Source organism: Desmodus rotundus, chromosome 1, assembly GCF_022682495.2.
Source record: "Desmodus rotundus isolate HL8 chromosome 1, HLdesRot8A.1, whole genome shotgun sequence".
Taxonomy (NCBI): Eukaryota; Metazoa; Chordata; class Mammalia; order Chiroptera; family Phyllostomidae; genus Desmodus; species Desmodus rotundus.
The window spans coordinates 148646905-148668346 of record NC_071387.1 but is presented as its reverse complement, the minus strand read 5'-3'; the positions used below and the strand labels follow the sequence as shown (position 1 = coordinate 148668346).

The 21442-nt window shown below is 42.2% G+C and overlaps 1 protein-coding gene across 2 annotated transcripts in view; it reads right to left on the bottom strand.

Moving 5' to 3' along the window:
* Nucleotides 1-1608: 1608 nt before the first annotated feature.
* LVRN (laeverin) overlaps nucleotides 1609-21442 on the bottom strand; it is a 58403-nt gene continuing 38569 nt past the window's right edge. Inside the window, exons 15-20 of one of the 2 annotated variants that reach the window (XM_053911641.2) lie at nucleotides 19534-19628; nucleotides 16711-16818; nucleotides 15362-15475; nucleotides 14795-14932; nucleotides 8645-8720; nucleotides 1609-5104 (exon numbers count right to left, since the gene is read on the bottom strand). In XM_053911641.2, coding sequence (XP_053767616.1) covers nucleotides 4964-5104; nucleotides 8645-8720; nucleotides 14795-14932; nucleotides 15362-15475; nucleotides 16711-16818; nucleotides 19534-19628 — 672 coding nt within the window. In that variant the 3' untranslated portion in view covers nucleotides 1609-4963. Of the gene's footprint in view, nucleotides 5105-8644; nucleotides 8721-14794; nucleotides 14933-15361; nucleotides 15530-16710; nucleotides 16819-19533; nucleotides 19629-21442 lie in introns of both variants that reach the window. The other variant, XM_024563336.3, reaches the window with a different exon arrangement.

Here is a 21442-nt window from a genome sequence, read left to right as displayed (position 1 = left end):
TCTCCTTAGGGCCCCTTTTTCTACCAGCATGGTAGCGGGCACCTAAAGAGTTTCCTTTCTCTGCCCTAGGGTCCTGCTTCTTTTGGCTTCCCTGGGCCATTTCCAAAAACACTGTGGCCCGTTTTGCCTTTCCTGCTTCCCGGGCATTGTAGACTTTAAATGCTATGTCCACCATCTGGGAAGTGCTCATTCCCAGTACTCCATCTACACGCTGAAGTTTGTTCCTAATGTCCGGGGCACTCTGCCCAATAAAAGTCATGTTTACCATCCTCACGTTTTCTGGTGCCTCTGGGTCAGCATCAGTGTACTTCCTATAAGCCTGATAGATCCTTTCTAGAAATTCAGAAGGATCCTCATCTGCCTTCTGCTGGAGAGTCTGTATCAAATTCAGGCTCCTCTGTTTGGGCACTCCTTTCCTAAGCCCTTCCAATATGCACCTTCTGTAATGCTTCAAAGAGGCTAGGCCACCTCTACTATTCGGGTCCCACTTAGGGTCCACCCGAGGAATTGCCTCAGCTGGGTCAAGGATTCCCTGGGTGTCTTCATCGCGGAGACGCTGGGCCTCCTGATTAGCCCTATTTAGAACTAATCGTCTTTCGTCTGCTGTTAGCAAAATGTTCAGGAGGGCCTGTACGTCTGCCCAATTCGGGTGGTGAGTGGCAAAAATAGAGGCAATAAGATCCACCATTTTCTGAGGGTCATCTCTATATGAGGGGTTAAAATTCTTCCAATTTAGTAAGTCAGAAGTGGAGAACGGAGTATGGGCCCAGTAATAGCCAGCGGGCTGGCCTTCTTCATTTACTCCGCCTATCGGGTATTGCCTCAAAGGGTATTGGCTGGCTACACCTTTGGAGGTTCTCTGGTTGTATAAGGTGCCCTGGCGAGTTTCGGGGGGGTGAGAGATATTCCTCAACACATGGAGATGGAACAGTTGGTTTTGCAGTTCCCACTTCAAGGTCAGTTACAGGAGGAGACAGTACTGAAGTGGCTCCCGCCTGAGGAGGGGAATGTACCACTGCACTGGCAGTCCCCATCACCTCTGAGGCCAGAGGTGTAAAAACCTCCACTGACTGTGGGGGCGGGAGTGCCGCAGAAGCCCCTCCCGTCTGCAAGGGGTGAAGCACCATGGAGGTCCCTCCAGTCCGCAGAGGGAATGGGGCAGGGCTGGTCCCTCCCACCCGCGAGGGCGGAGGCACCACGGAGGCCCCTCCAGTCTGCAGAGGGAACTGAGGCAGTGTAGTCCTCTCCAGTCTGCAGAGGGAGCGAGGCAGCGCAGGCCCCTCCAGTCTGCGGAGGGAATGGGGCAGGGCCGGTCCCTCCCACCTGGGAGGGCAGCAAAGCAGCAGAGGCCCCTCCCATCTGCAAGGGGTGAGGCTCCATGGAGGCCCCTCCCGTCCGCAGAGGGGACGGAGCCAGGCCCGCCCCTCCCACCTGGGAGGGCAGCAAAGCAGCAGAGGCCCCTCCCAACTGCAGGGGATGAGGCACCACGGCGGTCCCTCCCGCCCGCGGAAAGAGCAAGGCACCGCCGCCAGCAGCTCTGGTCCACGGAGACAGCGAAGCCGAGCGCGAAGCCGAGCGCCGGCCCCTCCCACCGGCAGAGGGAATGGAGCCTCACCGGCCTCCCCCACCTGCGAGAATGGCAACTCCGTGGAGGCCCCCGCCACCCGCAGGGGGCGAGGATCAGTGCTGGAGACCTCTGTCACCTGCAGCGGGGAGGGAGCCGCGGCGGGCCCCACTCCCGGGGAAGGTAGCAACACCACCGATGTCCCTCCTCCTGGGGAGGGTTCATTCCCTGGGTTCAGAGCATTAATGAGGTTTATCTCCTCATTATCTTTCTCCTCCTGCATTCTACTATCAGGGAGGGGTTTCGAGACCACCTTCTCCTTCTGCACCATTACACGCTTCTCTGTCTCCGGCATAAGGCTATTGTGCAATATTATAAATGCATTAAGGTAGTGGAGTTCTTCTGAGAGTTCCCACCTTCGGCAGTACTGTTTCAACCTCATAATAATACAATAACTCAAGGAACCATTCACAGGCCACCTCATCTCATCACTCAAAACATAAGTAGGCCACACTGTGTTACAATAATAAATCAATAACTGCTTACTCAAGGGATTCTTAGATGTCGACTTAGAGCAGTAGTTCTCCCAATCCCTTAGAATTCTGCCCAGTGGGCTCCACTCAGGTACGGGCTCAGAACAACGTGTATAGTTCCAACAAAGCATGCAAAGATTCAAAGCAAGAAGAATACAGATGACATATAGACAGGGTATTTCCCCAGCTATTGTCCACAACTCCAACTCCATTATTCCAAAACAGTTACCAGGAAAGAAATTCTCAACCAAAACACTTTCGCGTCCCTGTTCCCTTCTCCGTTCCATTTCCTTTTCACCTTTCCGGACGTGATTAGGCGGCCGATGCCCTCAGGAGTGCAGAGAAACTCTCAGAGACTGGGAAAACTCCGAAGTCTCTCTCTCCCACACCTGAGGGGGTCGGTCTGCCACGGGCAATAAAGTCCCTTCGTGGTCGCCAAAAACTGTTACAGAGCAAGAGGGGGGGGGGTGGTTCCTTCACGATAAATTAGTACAGAAAGGATTCCCCCTTTCTGTCTCTGGAGGTTCCTTCCCCCACGCCCACCTGCTAGGTTCGCAATGCCCGCCGCCAGAGGAAAGACGTCTCTCAATGCCAGAGACTGGGGAAAAGGAAAGGAATTGTTTATTTGAAAGTTACACAAACTTAGAATAATGACCTAATGTCTTCAATAAGATACTAACGTCCTCTAGAATACCTACAGATGCACAGTCCTTCCCTCTCCCTGTGCCCAGTCCAGGGTACCGTGTCTCAGGAAAGGAAGTAGAAGTCCGTGATTCAGGCTCCCGGCACCATCAGCTGTGTGGCTGCTGCGATCTCCAGTTAATCCAAAGCCATGTGCACCTTCTCATGGCCCAGCAGCAAGAGTCCTCTCTCCCCTTTCTCTATGGCTGCAAAGTCTCTCCTGCTGCCTAAGCCGCGTGGCAAGAAGAAGCACTCCAAAACCTCGTGGTCCTCTCTACTCTCCTTCAGAACCGCGTGGTCCTTTTCCCCACTTCAGAACCACATGGACCTCTATCTATCTACTTGCTTCAGAGCCTCGTGGTTCCCCTTCCTTCAGAGCCGCATGGTCTCCTCCCTATTTACTTTGGAGCCGAGTGGTCTCTTCCTTCTCCCCCAAAACCTTGTGGTCCTCCCTACTACTTTGGAGCCGCGTGGTCTCTCCTTTACTTCAGAGCCGCATGGTCTCTTCCTTCTATGGCTGCCGGGCCTAGGTTTAAATCCCAGTTCCCATCTTCCTTTGCAGCCCCATTTCTGACTCCTCCTACAGTCAGCTACATCTGCCAGCATCCCCGTATTCTTCCAGCTTTACTGGGCTGCCATAGTAAGTCTGGGCAGGTGTGGCCCCATGGCATGGAGCCAATCATCTCCACGCTCTCACGCAGGCCCTGTAACCAGGGGGAGTTGCTTCCCAGACCCATCTTGGGTGGAAGTCACTCCCATCTCCCTGGCTCAAAGCAGGGCCACAGCTACTTAACATATCTATGAAACCAGTTAAAGGTTATAGATATGTTAAATGACTGTGCCAGGGGTTAGCTGCAAAGCTCTTGCTACCCAAAACAGCTCTGAATGGCCCTGTTCCATGTGTCCCATCCCCCTTGGCTCAGGCCTGTGGGGGTGAGGACATCCTATACACATTTTTCTAATATTTCCTGGACACCCCAAGTCCTGCACCCCATTACAAATCCCTTCTTGGGGCCCTCCTCTTGGCTGCACCCTGCTTCAGTAGGAGATCTGTAGTTTAATCCCCGTTCTACAAAAACAAATCAAAATTAAAACAAAGAATTAAATCATATATACACAAACTCTAGAGTAGAATGTTTTGCCTCAGCTGTCCTGATTGAATCACATGTGATAAGACTAAGCTAATTCTATATGTTGTGACTGACGAAAATGTTTAAAATTGTCCAAACTTACAAGTAAGTTCAATTTGGCCATATGCAACCTCATTTCAAACGTAATCCCCTGAGTGCAAAGCTGTAAAGATTATGCCTTTTAGTTCCATTTTTCTTTATTTGACCTCCTTTTATGCTGAACATTATTAGCCCATAATTGCTGCTGTCTGTTGACATTATTTTTGCTCATAAACTTTGGCCGAAAGAGTGTCCATTCCCACAGGTGAAGAGTCAAGAGCTGCAAGGCAGAGTCCCCCTCTCCAGTCTGGCGTCCACAACAGCAAGCCTAAAGGCATTTCGTGGACCCTGCACTCCTGGGTCATTTTGTGCCACCATAAATTCAGTCACCAGTCAAGTGTGGCACAAAGCCTGGGGCACTCCAGGGAGAGAGTAAGGGGCAGAAGACACACTTCTTGCCTTCAGGGCACTTCACATGGCTGATAAAATTGTCTGGTTTCTTCTTTTTAAAACTTGCTCTTCTTCAGCTTTCCTGTGGGAGTATTATTCTTCTGGTTTCTATTTCTTTTACACCAATGTGTTATCTTCTCATTATTATTTTAAATATTGAACTAAACAAACTCTAGAATATTGCAAATCTGCGCTTCCCTCAGAAAAGAATGTGCTTATTTAGCCCATGATTTACTATTCCACTGGCCTTCACAACAGAATAAGCAAGACAAGACTTTCTAAGGTAAAATTTTTACAAGGTATTTAAAGTAAATTCTGTGGTTTAATAGCCCAACTTGAAGCGAAATCTTCCACAGAAATACAGCAGTGTTGGCAAAATCCTCAGCAATCACTGAGCCTCAGAGCTACCATGACAACACGGGAGGAACAGGACTCTGAGTCATAAATGTGACTGAAACCCAAATAACAAAATATGTGGTTTTCTAGTCTCACACAGTACTGGAAGACAAAACTGTCAACAAACTACCTTATAGTACACAAGAGGAGTGCCAAAAGTGGCCACTAAATTATGTGTTTTTCCGTAGCCATGCAGCTATCCTGGCACTTTGGTTTTTGTTTTTCAGATTTTCGTTCTTTATTGTCTGTAACTTGGCATGAATTGTGAGCTTCTGGTGCTCCTCCAACATGGGACTGAAAAACTGCTGCAGCTGAAAGGACAAAGAGATGGTCAGGCAATCTGACTTCTCATTTAGACAAAACAAGACATAGTTCATGCTAAGTTGCAATATGCTTTTGCAAAAGGCTGATGGCAGTGGGAATGGGTAGAAATCTGTCGAGACCACCTACCCTGAAGAATCAGATGTAGACTGGAAGCTCCATGAAGTGAGACCTTCATCTATTTTATTCACTGTTCTATTCCCCAAGCACCGAGTAGGTGCTCAATAAAGATTTACTGAATGCATATTGAATTTTAGACAAGATTTGTGGACAGAGATCCAGTGAGATTTTTCTCATCTCAAAAGAAACTTTGCAACTTTTAAAGCTCAAAACTGACATACAACATTTATGTCTTTACAGATGTTAACATTTATTTAAGAATATTTCAATAGTGGATTTGTCCATTGGCTGAATTCCCTCATTGAGTCAAACATTCAGCTATAGGAATATATGCAATATTATGCACAAGCCAGAACTCAATTGACTTATTAGTTATATTCCAAGTTTATTTCTCCATCAAGGAATTTGAACTCTGAACATGAGAGATGACAGTGTACCATGCCAGCTCACAAAATACCACTTAGACCCTAATGCACTTGAAATTGAGTAGTAATAGGGCTATCAAGGCTCCTTACAATGTAAAAGAAGAAGAAGGTTCAAGGAAAAAGTAGGTTAAGGAACCAGAAAAACCTCCCACCGTCTCCCACACCTGTCCACACCTCCCAAGCCATGGGAGCCACATGCCCACAGCCCCATGTGATTGTGTGCCTGCAGTGGGTGGGGGGGGACTGAGGGTCATGGTGTTCTAGGTGCAGTTTCCTGTGCCCTTGAGAGCACCCACGAGACCAGGCCCCAGCAGGGCAGAGTGTAAGGAACAGAGCAGAAGCAGCAAAGGGTGTACAGAAACTGTGCTGGTAGGGAAGGAGAAGGGACTCATGTGACTTTCCTTTCATCCTCTTAATAGTAATTATTTTTGATATTATCATGTGAATTAATACATTATACTAGGACTGTATGGCATTCATAGGTTTTTGACAAGGATTTTCATAATAGCTAACTTGCTTTTAAAATTGCAAAAATTTAATCATTGCTAAATCCACTTTGCATTTTTTTATAAACTATCAGTGACTATAGACTTTTCAAACTTTGAAAACTGCTCAATTTACACATCCTTTGTTCATTCATTAAACAACGAAACTGCCTTCTGTGCAGACAAAGACAAACGGATGCACTTCAGAAGACACCCACACAAACTCAGTCTTGATTCTAGGAGCTTCCCTTCCAGCATTGCTGGGTGTGCCCTGCACTCTCTTGTCTGGGAAGTCCCCATAAATCAGGTCCTGACAGCTCAGCCTCAGGCAAGCCCAACTGAAACAAAGATAATTCCTTCAGGATGTAGCGGTTCATCCTCTTTCTCATTATAACAACTACATAACTCGCTGCTTCCCTTTTTCTTGCTCAAGATCAAATTTCCAGCCTTTACAACCTACGCATTTATTTGTTTACTTGCCAGGGAAGGGGGGTTGAATTTCCCTTCTTATTTATACAAACCCTTTCTATTTTTATTAATATAGTTTCAGGCCATGGTTAATTTACACTCTTGCTTTTTTAAAAAAAGTTAGAATCAGCTTTATTGCAATAAAATTTATATACAATAAACTCTATCCACTTGAAGTATACAAGTTGAGCTTGGCTCTTTGTATACACCTGTGAAACCACCACCACCATCGAGACACAGTCCATTGGCATCGCCCACAAAAGTTTCTTCAGGCCCTTGTCAGGCCATCCCTCCCTCCGTCCCAGGCAACCACTGATTTACCTCTTCTTACTATAGATTAGTTGCATTTCCTAGAAAGTGTCTGTGTTCTTTTACTCAGCATAATCATCTTGAGATTCACCCATGTTGCTACACAAACTTGGTTCCTTTTTAAAAAATTTCATGGTGGGGCAGTACTACGTCGTGTGGGTATATTACATTTCCCTTGTCAGTTTGCCTATTGGAGGACATTTGGATGGTTTCCAGTTTTTGGCTACTGTGAATAAAGCAGCTATGAAGGTTCGGGTACAAGTATTGTGTGAACATAGGTTTTCATTTCTCCTTAGTAAAAACCTAAAAGTGGAATTGTTGGGTCACATGTGTCTAATTAACATTTTAAAATATTGCCTGTTTTCTGAAATCTTTGAACCACGTTACATTCCCACCAGTAGGGTAAGAGAGTTCCAGTTGCTTTATATCTTTGCTTACCTCCAGTATTGTAAATCTTTCTAATTTTACCTATGCTCCTGGGTAAGTAAAGGTTGTATTTATATTTTACTCTTGTTTTATTTTGTGGGTGTGTGGCTTTTTGTAGACATTTGCTTTTGCCGCTCAGTTTACCTTGGTTATAGGATTCCCCTTTTCTTTGCAGAACTATCCCTCCCCTATCCCAGTGCCTGTGGTTTGGATGGGGCTGGTTCCAAATGTGGGCACATGACCCAAGCTAAGCCAATCAGTGTATTTCATTCCCTCTGGACCCAGTGATTGGTGCATGTGACCCAAGTAGGCCCAACCAGAGTACTGCCCTCAGGGATGGAACTTGAAGCTGGAAGAGAAAGGATTCCTCCTCCTACAACTGAGGGTGCTGAGGCGCATAAGCCTGGAGTTATGCTGGCCTCCATGTGGAGAACACCTGCCTAAGAAGAAATTCAGTCCAGAATAAAGAAGAGCAAGCCCCATATTAGGTTATAGAACACAGATAAAATTAAAATATGGTCTCAGTCCTCAGGCAGCTCATTTTAGCCTGATGGAGTAGATGTATTCACACACTGTTTACTTTATAATGTGGTAAGTACTATGATGAAAATATTGATAGGATGACTTGGGAGTATGGAGGAAGAAAGGGTATAAATCAGTTTATAAAAGTTCCTGCAATAGTTTGTGGGAGCAGGGTCCTAAAGAATGATTAGGAACTGTCCAGTCAAGGACAGGGCTGGGGAGAGCACCCCAGGTGGAAGGTGGAGTGTTCCTGAAATCTAGAAAATGTGAAATAGGATAATTTCAGAAAATCTGTTACGCAGTAGAATACAGTTGGAGGAAAAGTGTTCGTGGGTGTCTGTGTCTCTTGCTTTCTGATACTCAGTGGTGAGGTAGGCAAAAATGAAGCCATGGAATAAGGTAGTGGCCAGCTTATGAAGGACTTCATGTGCTAATGAAAAGATTTCAAATTTTCCTAAAAACTGATAAGGTACTAAAGCTTTGGGAGCAGGGCAATGTTTGGCTGCAGTGTGAAGAATGGGTGGAGCAAGAGCAGCCTGGGGCAGGGAGCCCGAGCCAGAATCGACTGCAGTAATCCCAGTGAAAAAGAATGCTATGCAACCCTCAAGAGCAAGATAGAATTAAAAAAAAATCTTGTGCACGGTTACAATAGCACCAAGGGAAGCATAGAATGTAATAATTCAGATAAGCATATTATTTTTAATTTTAGCAACTCCGAATGACACAAAAAAGTGGCCTCCAAATTATTATAATTTGCAATATCTAAAGTACTTACCTCCATGATCTGTAAATCCGTACTTATGGTTCTCCCTATTATATACATTAGAGTAACCAACGAGTGAGTTCCATACCTGCAAAGCAACAAGATGCTAATCAGGTTTGGGAAATGTGTTGCAAGACAAAGCTATATTTTATTTGCCAGAAAAATGCAGAGTATGTAGCCCCTTTTAATTTTTACCTCCAAAATCTAGGTGAAAACATTTATGAACTAGTTTACCTTCATTTTTAATAGAAAATCTATTAGCACTAAAAAGTATTTATAGTTTAATAATGGTTTGTGTAACACAGCTTATAGTTTACTTAAGTGTTAAAAGCTCTTACTAAAAATAATAACACCGACAACTGTTTTTATCTTTTTAAATGAAATGGTTAGAATAGATGTCACATACCTCAAATTACAAAAATTTGTAAGGGAGTAAATAAATATGCAAATTATGCCCCTTAAAAAACAGTAGTTAACGTGGAATCAATTTCAGAAACTGTGACTAAAATACCCTGAAATCTCATTTAAAATTTTGGGTTTGCATATGTTTTTTTGGAGAGAGGAGCCATATCATCTGAGATTCTCCAGAGGTTGGTGATCATTCAAGGCTAAGTTCCTGGCTCCACTCTACTTAGGCTCCCTCAGACAAGCAGGGTCACTGAAACTTCCTCCTTAGTTTAGTGTCCCTGAATAAGCAGGGAGAATCATCTTTTAAAAAGCCACAAAGCGTTGCTATACAGAAAGCAGATACATACCTGCCCAAAGTGGTGTGGTAGCTAATAAAGTAAATAAAGACTTTTGGATGCATTAAAAAAAAGAAAGAAAATTAAAATAGAGTCAATATGGACAGAACAAGGAATGGCTGACATGCCTTGATAGTTAATATACACAATTGATTTATTTCAAAAATGTTTACTTGAAATTAAAAATTATGAGAGTTAATGTTGGTATAATACACAAACAAAGATGAGAGAAAACAGCGCTTTTGTTCTTTTTAGGTTCCCAGCTATAATGTAAACTGTGTTTACTTGAGCAAAGTGGAGGGCAAGAGATAATCGACATATAGTTCAGACCAGCAAACTTGTTTCTGTGGGGAAAGTGGGAATATTTCTTAGTTCTTCATTTTTATTGGCCAGATATAAGAAGCCTGTGAGATGACTCAAGAAACCTGGCAAAATCTGAACTTTAAAAAAAAGTGGAAAACTATCTAGGGTGATAAATGTGTGATTTTCTACCAGATCCAGAAGAAAAATTACCCCAAGAGGCAGGGCTCAATTTAAAGTTGCCTTGGGTCACTCTTAAACTGTAGCAATGGGGAATAACATATGGTTAGAAGCACTGTTCCGGACAGTGAGTGAAACGATACATGCTGAGGCATCTCTCCGAGTCCCTGGCACACCTCATTCCTTCCTGGTCCGGCAAGCTTCAAGAGGAGACATTTCTGAGACAGAGAGGATTTCTCGCTCTTGTGGGGAGAGCAATCTTTTTGAAATACTACTGAACAAAAATATATACTTTACAAATAGTTTATCTCATGAGTAGTCTAATGCATTCTAACTACCATAAAGACAAGAGCCAGTGGGTGTCAGCAGTTACCCATTTAAACATATTGATAGCATTCAATGCCAGCATGGACACAGTGATTTGGGCACTCTAGTCTGACTCACCTTCTGCCCCTCTCCTTTCTCACATCCCCCCTCCCATCCTCTCCCTCTCTCTGGTCTGTCTGACCTCCTGTGGCAAGCATCAGGGCACCAAGGTATCTAGTCAATCCAGGGCCGGGCGATGGGAATGGGTCCACTCCAACATCTCAACTTGCCCAGTTCCCTGGTGCTCCTATTTCACCCTTTCAACTCTCTGTTCCTTAATAAAATACAACACAATGGAAGTGAAAATAAGTGCAGGTTTCGAGCTTAGGACTTTAGGCAATATAACAATATTTGGAGGAGAAGTCAAGTGTTTGGTTAAAGAAAAGGGTAAGATTCATTTCAGACACGCTGAGTTTGAAACTGATTATACCTTATATTATATATCCAAATAAAGCTAGGGTTTTCCTGTAGGCTGTGAAATCCACATTGATTTAAGAAAGCCAAAAGCCACTTAATAAGGATGATCAGGGCACAAATATAATTTCTACCACATTCAATAAAAAGTCACAAAACCCCTATTGTTCCATCTCTATGTACACATTCTCCCATCAACTCTATCCACATCCGCATGTACATACTGATTTTCCGGTAACCTGAGGGATGTCTTCGTGGTCAGTGGGGCTTCCTCCATTTAGATCAGTGCTCAGAGGACCATCTTTGGTCCAACAGTGAACTAATCATCCTTCCACAACCAGTGCAGTGCCTGCATCTGGGAGTGAGGGCAGAACCAGGCTGAAGGTGTTCTCCTCAATCAAATACTCCAAAATATATTTTCAGGTTAGGCCTCCTGAGAAGATGCCTGGGCCTGGTTGAAGGGAGCAGATGTTCCTGAACTGCTATTGGCGGTGTGCTCAACTTCACACGTGACCAGCCCTCTCTCCTCCTTAGTGCCCTAAGCTCCAGCCAGTGACTGTGACCAGTACCAAGTCAGTCTTTCAGTCCTTCCATGTGGAAGGTGACTTTTTCCAACTCTGCCTGTTCTAATCTCACTCAGTTCCCTTTCTTCCTTTTGAATCTCCAAAGCCTGCTCCATGTCCATCTCCACATTCTAATCACTTTATAACCCCAAGAACAGCTTAATTTAACTGTGCCTTGGCATAGAAAAACCAAAATATGTTATTACTAGAAAGAACTTTAGATTCATCAAATACATGTCTTTCACTTTACAGAAGAGGAAACCAAGACCTAAATGGTCATTGGCAAACAATGAACAGATGTTGTTCCAGTTCCGGTTCCAAATGAGAAGTCGGAAGGACATTCTTAAACCTGTCTTCTCAAATCTGTCCTTCTCTTGATAAAACTGACCTACTAGCAAAATGACATGTTGTTTACACCAGCCTATACAGTACGTAGCAGGACTGCAGATGTAAGATGCTAGGTAAAGTCTATGGAAAACTCTAGGTTACCATCTACAGGGCTTCTTGGAGCCTTTATGACGCTCACATACACCGTGGAAAAGTGGAGGTTAAAACAGATAGTTTCCAAACTGATTGGGCTGTTGTCTTCTTGTTAACAGAAGGCTTATCAACATCTTCCACGCATGATGCTCAGCGGAACATACTGGAGAAACACTAATTTCAGTACCAACTTGCAAGTGATCTGTTACATTTTTAGCAAATTTAAAATAAATCCTTTCTACATTATTAATATAAAACTTCATTTGTCAAAAGCATTTGTTTACTTATACTTTTATGCTATATTTATCATCATATGAAGACAGGCATCATACATATATCCATGTCAAATATAACTGTTTAATAAATGATGGTCTGGTGTACAAAGAAGTAAGCATTTTTATGCCACTTTTAGTGTATCACATTTTAATTATTAATTTTTAAATTGTTACTTATTTCCTTCTAACAATTCATAAATGTTATTGCTGCCTATTTAAGCAAAATACTTTATAAAATTCAGCAGACTGGTGAATATAAATTGAACCCTAAAAATAAATGTCTTAAATGTAGAAAACACATTTGTTTGAATTTGAAAGACCTTTTGTGCCTGACGTCAATGTTCAAGAAAAGTGCACTGAGATCAGTTTGCCATAAACCAAACGGACATCTATCTTATGAGCATAGCGTTTTTGGCTGTAAAAGAAAAATATTCCAGCAATGGTTCAAAAGCTCATGCATTTAGACTTTTAGGAAGTTCTCTGGGGATAAGGATAAGATCCATTTAAAGTTTTAAAAATTTCTTCTCTCCTCTTATTTAACACAGGTATGCAGGTCATTTAAATAAGTTGCTAGACAATGGATTTTTCAGAGAGTGCTGCCAACATGTTCCTGTTGTCTAAATGCAGACAAAGTGTTTTTCTGAGGAATAAAAATTAAAACGGTTGAAGTCCCTTAAATGAAGGGCAACCTTTCCCATGGGTTGCTCTAACCTTTTGGGGGGCTGAACTGGCATGTGTGCTGTGTGTGGTGTACAGAGGGAGGAGCAACTGAACTGAGGGTTGCTTTACCCCTGAGAGCAATGCCGCCCAGACGAGCTTTCTGCAGTGATGGAAATGTTTGATGTGTATGTACCTACGGGCCACATGGAACACTGAAACAGGGCTAGTGCAACAAAGGAACTGAATTGTAAAGTATGTTTAACTGTAATTAATTTAAACTTAAATATCCACACATTAGCTACTGGTTATCAGTCTTAGTTTTTCAATCTCATGTCATCTAGCTCCACGTTAAATCATACAGCAGTCCCCTGGAAAGCGAGGGAAAGGTACAGATTTCTGGCAGTATTTGGGCAGATTCTGATTTTAAACGCTTAGGTGGACTTGGTAGTCTTAGGTTACTTAGCCATTCCAGGTGATTCTGAAGCTCTGCCGCATTGGAAAGTGTCTGGTTTGTGCTTAGTGTGAATATGGCCTGTGGGTGACAGGTAGCATATCACCTTGAGCCACAACAACAATACATAACAGTCCTTAACACTTACGAGTGCACACCAAGTGCCAGGAACTAGTAAATACTAAGCCTGGAAGTAACTGTGAACCTGCGTCTGCCACAGGGTCCAGCAGTACTTCCAAAGGAATGGCAAACGTGACAGCCTGTGCTGATTACAAGGCCTTCAGGAACATCGTGCCATATTTCTTAAAGAGACATTTCTTAAATGTTTTCTCAACATTTTAGTTCCAGAATCACTACTAGGTTGTTCAGCAGAATGTTCTGGAAGAGAACAGTCAAGATCTGTAGCAGTAGTGAATGATCTTGGCAGCAAGAGGGCAGATGGCTTCACAGACCTGGCAAAGCCAGACATTTCAGCCCCCGAGTGAGCCTGGGGCTGGAGCTTTTGTTACAAGCTCCAGGGGAAGAGGACAGAAACTAACAGACAAGCTTGTGAGGTTGGCATCTCTGAAACCTCATGGAGCGAGGGGACCTGTGGAAAAAATTCTGACTTATATCCCAAGCCCCAAATTCCCAGTGAGAAGTAGGACCTAGGAAGGAGGGGATTATCTTTAATGATTTTTAGTGAAAATGGAGACAACATTTACCCCAAGGTCCTGGAATCCCAGGAAACTTAAGGAATTCATAAGGCCCTCTGAAACGATGAACCTAGAATGATGAATAACTTAAAACAGGAGATAAAGGCAATTTTCTCAATATGTGAGTAGCCTATGTATATTCTACTGGTAAGCCAGTAAACGGTACTATACAAATAAGCTTTTATCTATATGTTTTAAATTTCTTATTTAAAACCACATTATTTGGTGTTGTAGAGGTGATTAATAAATGACCACAAAAAAACCTATCCCATTTCGTTATTTTGTTCTTTTAGAGAACTATATTCACATTCTAAAACATTTTTATTCTAAACATACTTTCTGTTTCAAAAGAACTTATTTATAAAAAGTATCTTCCAACTTTACAGGTGTTTGGACATGAACTGTTGGCTACACTGTATCTGCTAACTCTACAGTACGTGATTATGAGGGACGTATGATTAAATAATGTTCTAGAAAGACCAGCCATCAAGGGTATAATGTCTCATATTTGCACATCAATATATATTTTACCCAATAGATAGGTTAGAAAGCAAGCAAACTAATCTTAAATTATGAGAAGTATAAAAAAGTTCAAGAATATGGAATCCAGATATATAAAGGGAATATGACAAATAAAACACACGAGCAACGTCCAGGCTGAAATAATAATGGGCATCGTTGTTTCTTAATGATACGGTGATGTACTTCACAAAACAGATGAACAGATGATATGTGTGCATACCAAAAAAACGTGACTTGCTCTGATCTGTGTTTCAAACTTCTTAGCGGGCACAATGGGGAAATTGTTGTGTAAAACTATCCCATGCAAATCTGTTTTCATACAGAGCCAAAACTGAGGATAAGTGACCTTCTCTTCCATCACACTGACAGTTTATGGTGAGACTGAACGCAGGAAAACATCATCACTTTTCTAGCCAGTGCAAGGGACTGTTGTGACCTAGCCAGACTACAGCTGTGCTTCTAGCACCAAACCTGAGACCTAAATGAAAGGGTGGTCTCACATTTCCTTCTTACCTTTCACTCACAGCTTGCCAATTGTTGACTAAAAAGTCTTTTGCGACATACCGGCCAACTTCAGATGCTGCGACAACTTCAATTATATTTGTGTCATTAAAATTGAATGGAGATGTAGAGATAGCATATTCCATAAATCTAAAAAAATACATTTGCAAAAAATAAATATGTAAAAATCATCCAATATGAAAATTTAAATAAATGGAATCAAAACCCCATATAATTCTAAGTTAATGATGCACAGTTCTCCCTTTGGTTAATTAATTGCATTCTTCCACCAGGGACTTTTTTAATCCTTAATAATCCTTAATAAAAACATATCCTTAATCTTCATCCATGGATATGTTTTTATTGATTTTAGAGAGAGAGAAGCAGAAATGTGAGAGAGAAACAGCAATCAGTTGCCTTCCGCATACGCCAGGCACCAAACCCACAACCTAGGTATGTGTCCTGACCAGGAATTGAACCCAGGATGCCCAGGACGGCTGCCCAGGATGGCTCTCCAGTCAACTGAACCCCCCTGCCAGGGCCCATCAGGAACTGTCAAGGTAAGTTGATCATAATCACCTGTTAAGTATCCATGGGTCTTTACTGCAGCTCATTGCATAAATAAGTTGAATTCTTTCTTCCTCCTTTGTGTTATTGGCGTAGATACTTAACAAAAAGTCCCATTCTTTATCACTTCCCAAGGCAATGCCATAACATAAAATCACAGTTTTAATTGGATAAGGTATTCTGTAAAGTATAACATGCAATGATATTCCTCATAGTACTTAAGTTGTATGTTTGTCTAGAACTATACATCTAGGAAAAAAGTTGAGATCTCAGATATAAAGACCAAAAGGAGGGATCTAGGAAGGCAGCTGTGGGAACTGTCATGAGTCTTATTGTCAGGAAACAAGAACATCGAATCAGTTTAGAAACTAACGGTTTTAAGGGAGAAGTAAATTAGAATAGTATAAACAGTAATATATGCTGATAATGTTTGGTCTTATATCTTATTATCACATTTCCTAAGAGTCTATCTAAGGTGCCATATTAGAGGTAATATAATAAAACCAAAAGAATAGAGTCTTAGTCTCAGTGAGACAGCAAACTCACAGAGAAAAAGGCACTGGCAATGGCAGGCACACGCCAGCAACGGCAGGCACACGCTGGCAACGGCAGGCACACACTGGCAATGGCAGGCACACACTGGTAATGGCAGGCACACGCTGGCAATGGCAGGCACACACTGGTAATGGCAGGCACACGCTGGCAATGGCAGGCACACACTGGTAATGACAGGCACACGCTGGCAATGGCAGGCACACACTGGTAATGACAGGCACACGCTGGCAATGGCAGGCACACGCTGGCAATGGCAGGCACAAGCTGGCAATGACAGGCACACACTGGTAATGACAGGCACACACTGGCAATGGCAGGCACACGCTGGCAATGACAGGCACAAGCTGGCAATGGCAGGCACACACTGGTAATGACAGGCACACACTGGTAATGACAGGCACACACCGGCAATGACAGGCACATGCTGGCAATGGCAGGCACACACTGGTAATGACAGGCACAAGCTGGCAATGGCAGGCACATGCTGGTAATGACAGGCACACGATGGCAATGGCAGGCACACACTGGTAATGACAGGCACACGCTGGCAATGGCAGGCACACACTGGTAATGACAGGCACACGCTGGCAATGGCAGGCACTGGGTGACAATCTCATTGTTATGCATAGACCTAGGCTAGACAATTTTTTTTCTAACAAAAGGATACCTGAAAAGCTAGTAGGAGGGAGGCATGAACCAAGTGAAAACAAAAATAATCACTCCCAGAGTGAGAGCATCAGAAAGGTAGAGGAATTGACGGCGTTGAAACAGGACAAAATCAAGGGCAATTACAATATCACTCTTACTCATTCTCCGGGTAGTTCATCCAGGTTTTGAAGAGTTCTCTTGAGAGCTGAAGACAGTCTTCAAGGCCCAAGAAACATACAGCGCCAAAAAAGTTTTCCAGTGATATACTTGAAGGAAAAGTCAAAGAAAAACATTTTATTTTGTGTCATTACATTATTTTTCTGCCTCCAAGAATATGTTTCATAAAACTATCGGTATTTTAAAACATCCTTCCAATAACATCAGGTTTGCTTTAAAAAAAGGCTTTGTGGATAACAAATGTGTTTAAGAGTCAGAGAAATGTTTGCTGAGAGGCTCTCAGGCACCAAAGAAGCTCCTAAGACAGTATTTTTTTTAAAGTTAGAAAGAAATCACTGCCATCCTTCATCTCCCTCAGTCACACACAGCGTACACACACTCCACATCTGTTATCAATTTATTTTTCCTCCCTTTTACAATGATTGCCTTGTGGATAAAAAATGACTTTAGGGTATTTGATCTAATACTCTCAAAAACAAAGTTCTTTATACATGGAAAGGAAAGGGAAAGGTCTGTTTCTCTCCTTTAACAATGTGCTTTTCCGTGCTTAAGCTTCTGTTTCTTCTTCAACTCCTCCTGGCTATTATATTTATCTCCAGAAAAAGAATAGAGGTTTTCGTTTTGTTTCTATAGCTGAGAAGGTATAGGGTACCTATCCGCATGGTATGGCGAATGTAGCCCAGCCCCTATTCGGAAAACTAATGGGGAGCATGTCGGCACACAGGAGCCGAGCCCACAGACAGTTTTTCCCCGGCGGGGGGGGGGGGGACCAGGCTGCTCTGTGCCTAGGCTGCCCTGAGGCTTGCTTTCTGCTAAGGCCCCCTCACCCTGCATTGAGGCAGCAGATGCTCACTGTGTATCTTTATTTATTTATTTTTTTTACCTAAGCAAAAATCAATTTTTTTTATTTGTATGCAACAGTCACATCAACAGCTGACAGGCACATATCGGGACACCCTGACATGGCCTTAAGTCCTAGTCTTGGCCAAGTTCACAGGTGTGGGTTTATCCTGCCCTTCCCAACACAGCAGATGCTCCCTTAAAAAAGCAGGGAGTGTGTAGAAAACAAGTGGCCTGTTTTATAAAACTCTAAGTTTATTCGTATCTTTAAAGTAACTTCCTAAAATCTGTTCTAAACCTCCCAAGTATGGAGTGTAACCAGTTCAACCACTTTTCCCCTTGCATTTGCAAATATCCTTTCTCTTTGAAATAATTAGCAACATTCTTTTCTTTGTTATCTGTAAAAGGTAATCACCTACAGGGAACCTGTGCATGGTACATGAGGACCATCCTAGATGTAACGTACCCAGAAAAGCAATAAAAGCCTGTCCAGGCAGGGGTCAGAGCCCTCTCTCTCACTTAGAGAGCGGCCTGCCATCCCTTTTTCTCCACAGGACTTCTGTAGTCCGTGTGAATTTGTTGGTCACAGCCACAACACACAGACCCCACAGGCCAGAGTCAGAATCAAGAAGGGGTACATATTATGGTTCAAAATGAAGTAATTTCAAAAGACTAGAGTGAAGAACAACAATAAATCCAGATAAGTGGTACCTGAGATGTGTATTCCTACACTCCCCAAGTTTGGGGTCAGATGCAAAGAAATTCAAACTGTCCATACATTTCCAGGAAATGCAAGGGCTGAACCCTTATTACTCCACCCTCTCCTTTCAACCCAGCGTGACTTGACCTTCCCATACGCAGAAGTGGAATGAATGTCCAAGGGTGGAGGCCGTCTGTGAAGCAGCTCTGAGCATTCATTTACACACACTCCCTCTCCCCACCCATCCCAAGCTGGCTGCAGCAAGATTGCTCCAAAGAGAACTGGTTTGGGGATGCTACAAAAAGCAGGTTACTTCATCCAATTAACTAGTCCAAGAATATGGCTAGTTAACAGGTGTGCTGCCTGACTGAGCACTCTTTGGCCTTCCTGTTTACTCACAAATGACACCACACTTACTACCCCAGTTAGTCTTCCCCGTCTTCCATCCGCTTGTCCATTCAACTCCGTCCTTCCAGTCACAGGCCCCAGCACTGAAATTTTCTCCTCTCTCAGAGGATACTTACAAGAGATAATCACATTTTGTGTACTCCGTATTTCTTGTTTGGTCTAATTGATTTCAGCTTGATTTGACTAGTACTGTAAATAGAATCCCTACACCATTGTTGATTATAAACTCCTTCCCTAAATCTAGAAGCCCAGCACACACAAAAAAACCTTGGGTCCCGGGGAGATCAGCAATACCACAGCTGTATTTTGACTTCCACCCCTTTCCCACACCATCACAACCACATGCTTACTCTCCTCACCAAACCAATGATGTGAAAATCATTTGTGATCACACACTTGGGATCACACACAATGACTGATATATTTCACTGGCAACCTCTCTCACCAAATTTGTACAATGGTAGGATTTCTGTCACCAATAATATATAGAAGGGATCCTTTTCCCCTGTGGCCTTCCCATGCCTTTCAATTAATTGGTACAGGCTGACTTTGCTTAGCACAACCCTTCACCAATAGTATGACACACTTACAGTTTCAACCAGTAGCCTAAGATTTGAGAATATAGAGCTATAAATTCCTGTGTATACACAAATGTGCTTTTCCAGTAAATGGAGATCGCTAACTATTATTTCCTATTAGAATACATGTAGCTCATCAATCTCAACCTACTGTTCTAAAAATATCACATGCAAAATCTCTCAATGAATCTTAGTTATTAAGATCTTATGTAAATCTGAAAGCCTATCTATTAATATGAATCATTGTTTGCAATTATCACTGTTCAAAAAATACTTACAGAGCTAAATAGTCATCTTGCAGTGCTGCCACATTTCCACGAATTATAGTTGAATAAATATTCCATATTGAGTTAAATCTCTTTAATAGATACTTCTATAAACAGAAAAGAAAATATACTGTTAGTTTTGGCTCACAACACTGAATTTGCACTGTATTTCTCCTTATCTGAAAAGACATTAATAGTGACAGATATTTCTTCAGAAATCACCTTTATGTGTTAGTAATGTGTAGCTGGTTTATTTTTTAACTTACCTAGGTTCAGTTTGCTCATACAAAAGAGATGGGATTTGCAATAATACCAATATTACAGTTTTGGGGGGACTAAAAATATATGTAAGCACACTGCCTGGCACATAAATAAATAAATATTAGCTATCATTATCATTTAATATCACCCTATCCATTTCTGGTTGTCTTCAAAAATGAGAAAAAATATAAAAATTTAAAACTAACTTCCTACTTTAAAACTTCCATGTTTAATATATATACTGCCAAGAAAATAAGGAAAATTGATTTATGCCTTAGATAAATTTAAGCTGTAAATCCGAAATAAAATTTCTTCAATTGAACTATCAGCTGGTAAATAATAGAATTATAAACATATATTTACAATATATACATCCTTGAGAATAACTAGGTATCATTCATTGAAACTCTTTGATAGGTAGTTACAGAATAGCCATGGGGATGTAAAGTACAGTATAGGAAATGGAGTAGCCAAAGAACTTATATGCATGACCCATGGACATGAACAATGGTGGGTGGATTGCCTGAGGGAGTGGGAGGTGCTGCGTGGAGGAGGGCAAAGGGGGAAAAAATCTGGACAACTGTATAGCATAATCAATAAAATTAAAAAACAAAACAGATAATTAGTTCTTACTTATTTACCCAAAACCAGTCACCAGATATTATCAATGAGCCACCTCAATCCCACAAATATTGAAGTGCCTTCTGTTGCTCACTGTGCCCTCATTCAAGTAAGTTCCCATCAGCACTTTGGACAGAAGAGAAAAGAAAGTCTAGAGCCCCGAGGTATTTGTGATCTCGCCCTCACACTGCCCAGCCACTCCCTCGGAATCTTCACCACCTGACTTACCTTCTGGTTTGTTTGTGGCCCTTAACTCTCCGGAGGGGTGCTCCCTAACTTTTGCTTTGATTTTACCAGCGCTGTCTTTTTTTACGATCACTGTTTAAAACCTAATAATGGAACTTTGCTCCTTTTATATCATTCATTATGATGGCATGTTATTTCTTCATTCATTAATTCTAATTTCCCTCTCTCTCTCTGCACCATCAATAGCAGCTTTGAAACTTTTAGTTTTTCTAGAAAACATCTCTTTGGTTTTAAGTGCTGGCCCTATAAATCAGAGTATTTCAATTATGAATACAGGATTGTTAAAAGTCATTCTGTTGACTAACACTCTTTCAGGAAAAATAGCTATTAATACATACTATTCTTTTCTGTAAGAAAAAAGGCATACTATTTCTGTCCACTTCTGGTTTCTTAGGGTTAGGGTTAGGACACATGACTTCAATAAGAATTAAGTACCTTTCCAAACTTCTTTTTTTTTTTAAGATTTTATTTTATATTTTTTAGAAAGAGGGGGAAAGAGGGAGAAAGAGAAATATCAATTGGTTGCCTCTCCACCTACCCTCAGCTGGGGACATGGCCTGCAACCCAGGCATGTGCCCTGACTGGGAACTGAACTGGCAACCTTTTGGCTTGCAGGCTGGCACTCAATCCAGTGAGCTGTACCAGCCAGGACTCCAAACTTCCATCATACTCATATCTAAGACCAGGTTTATGACTAAGGTATTTTTTTAAAAGAATAATCAGTCATTCCTAAAAAATGAATATATGTATGGAACTAATATAATAGACTATTACTTCTGAAAAGGCCTGTTTC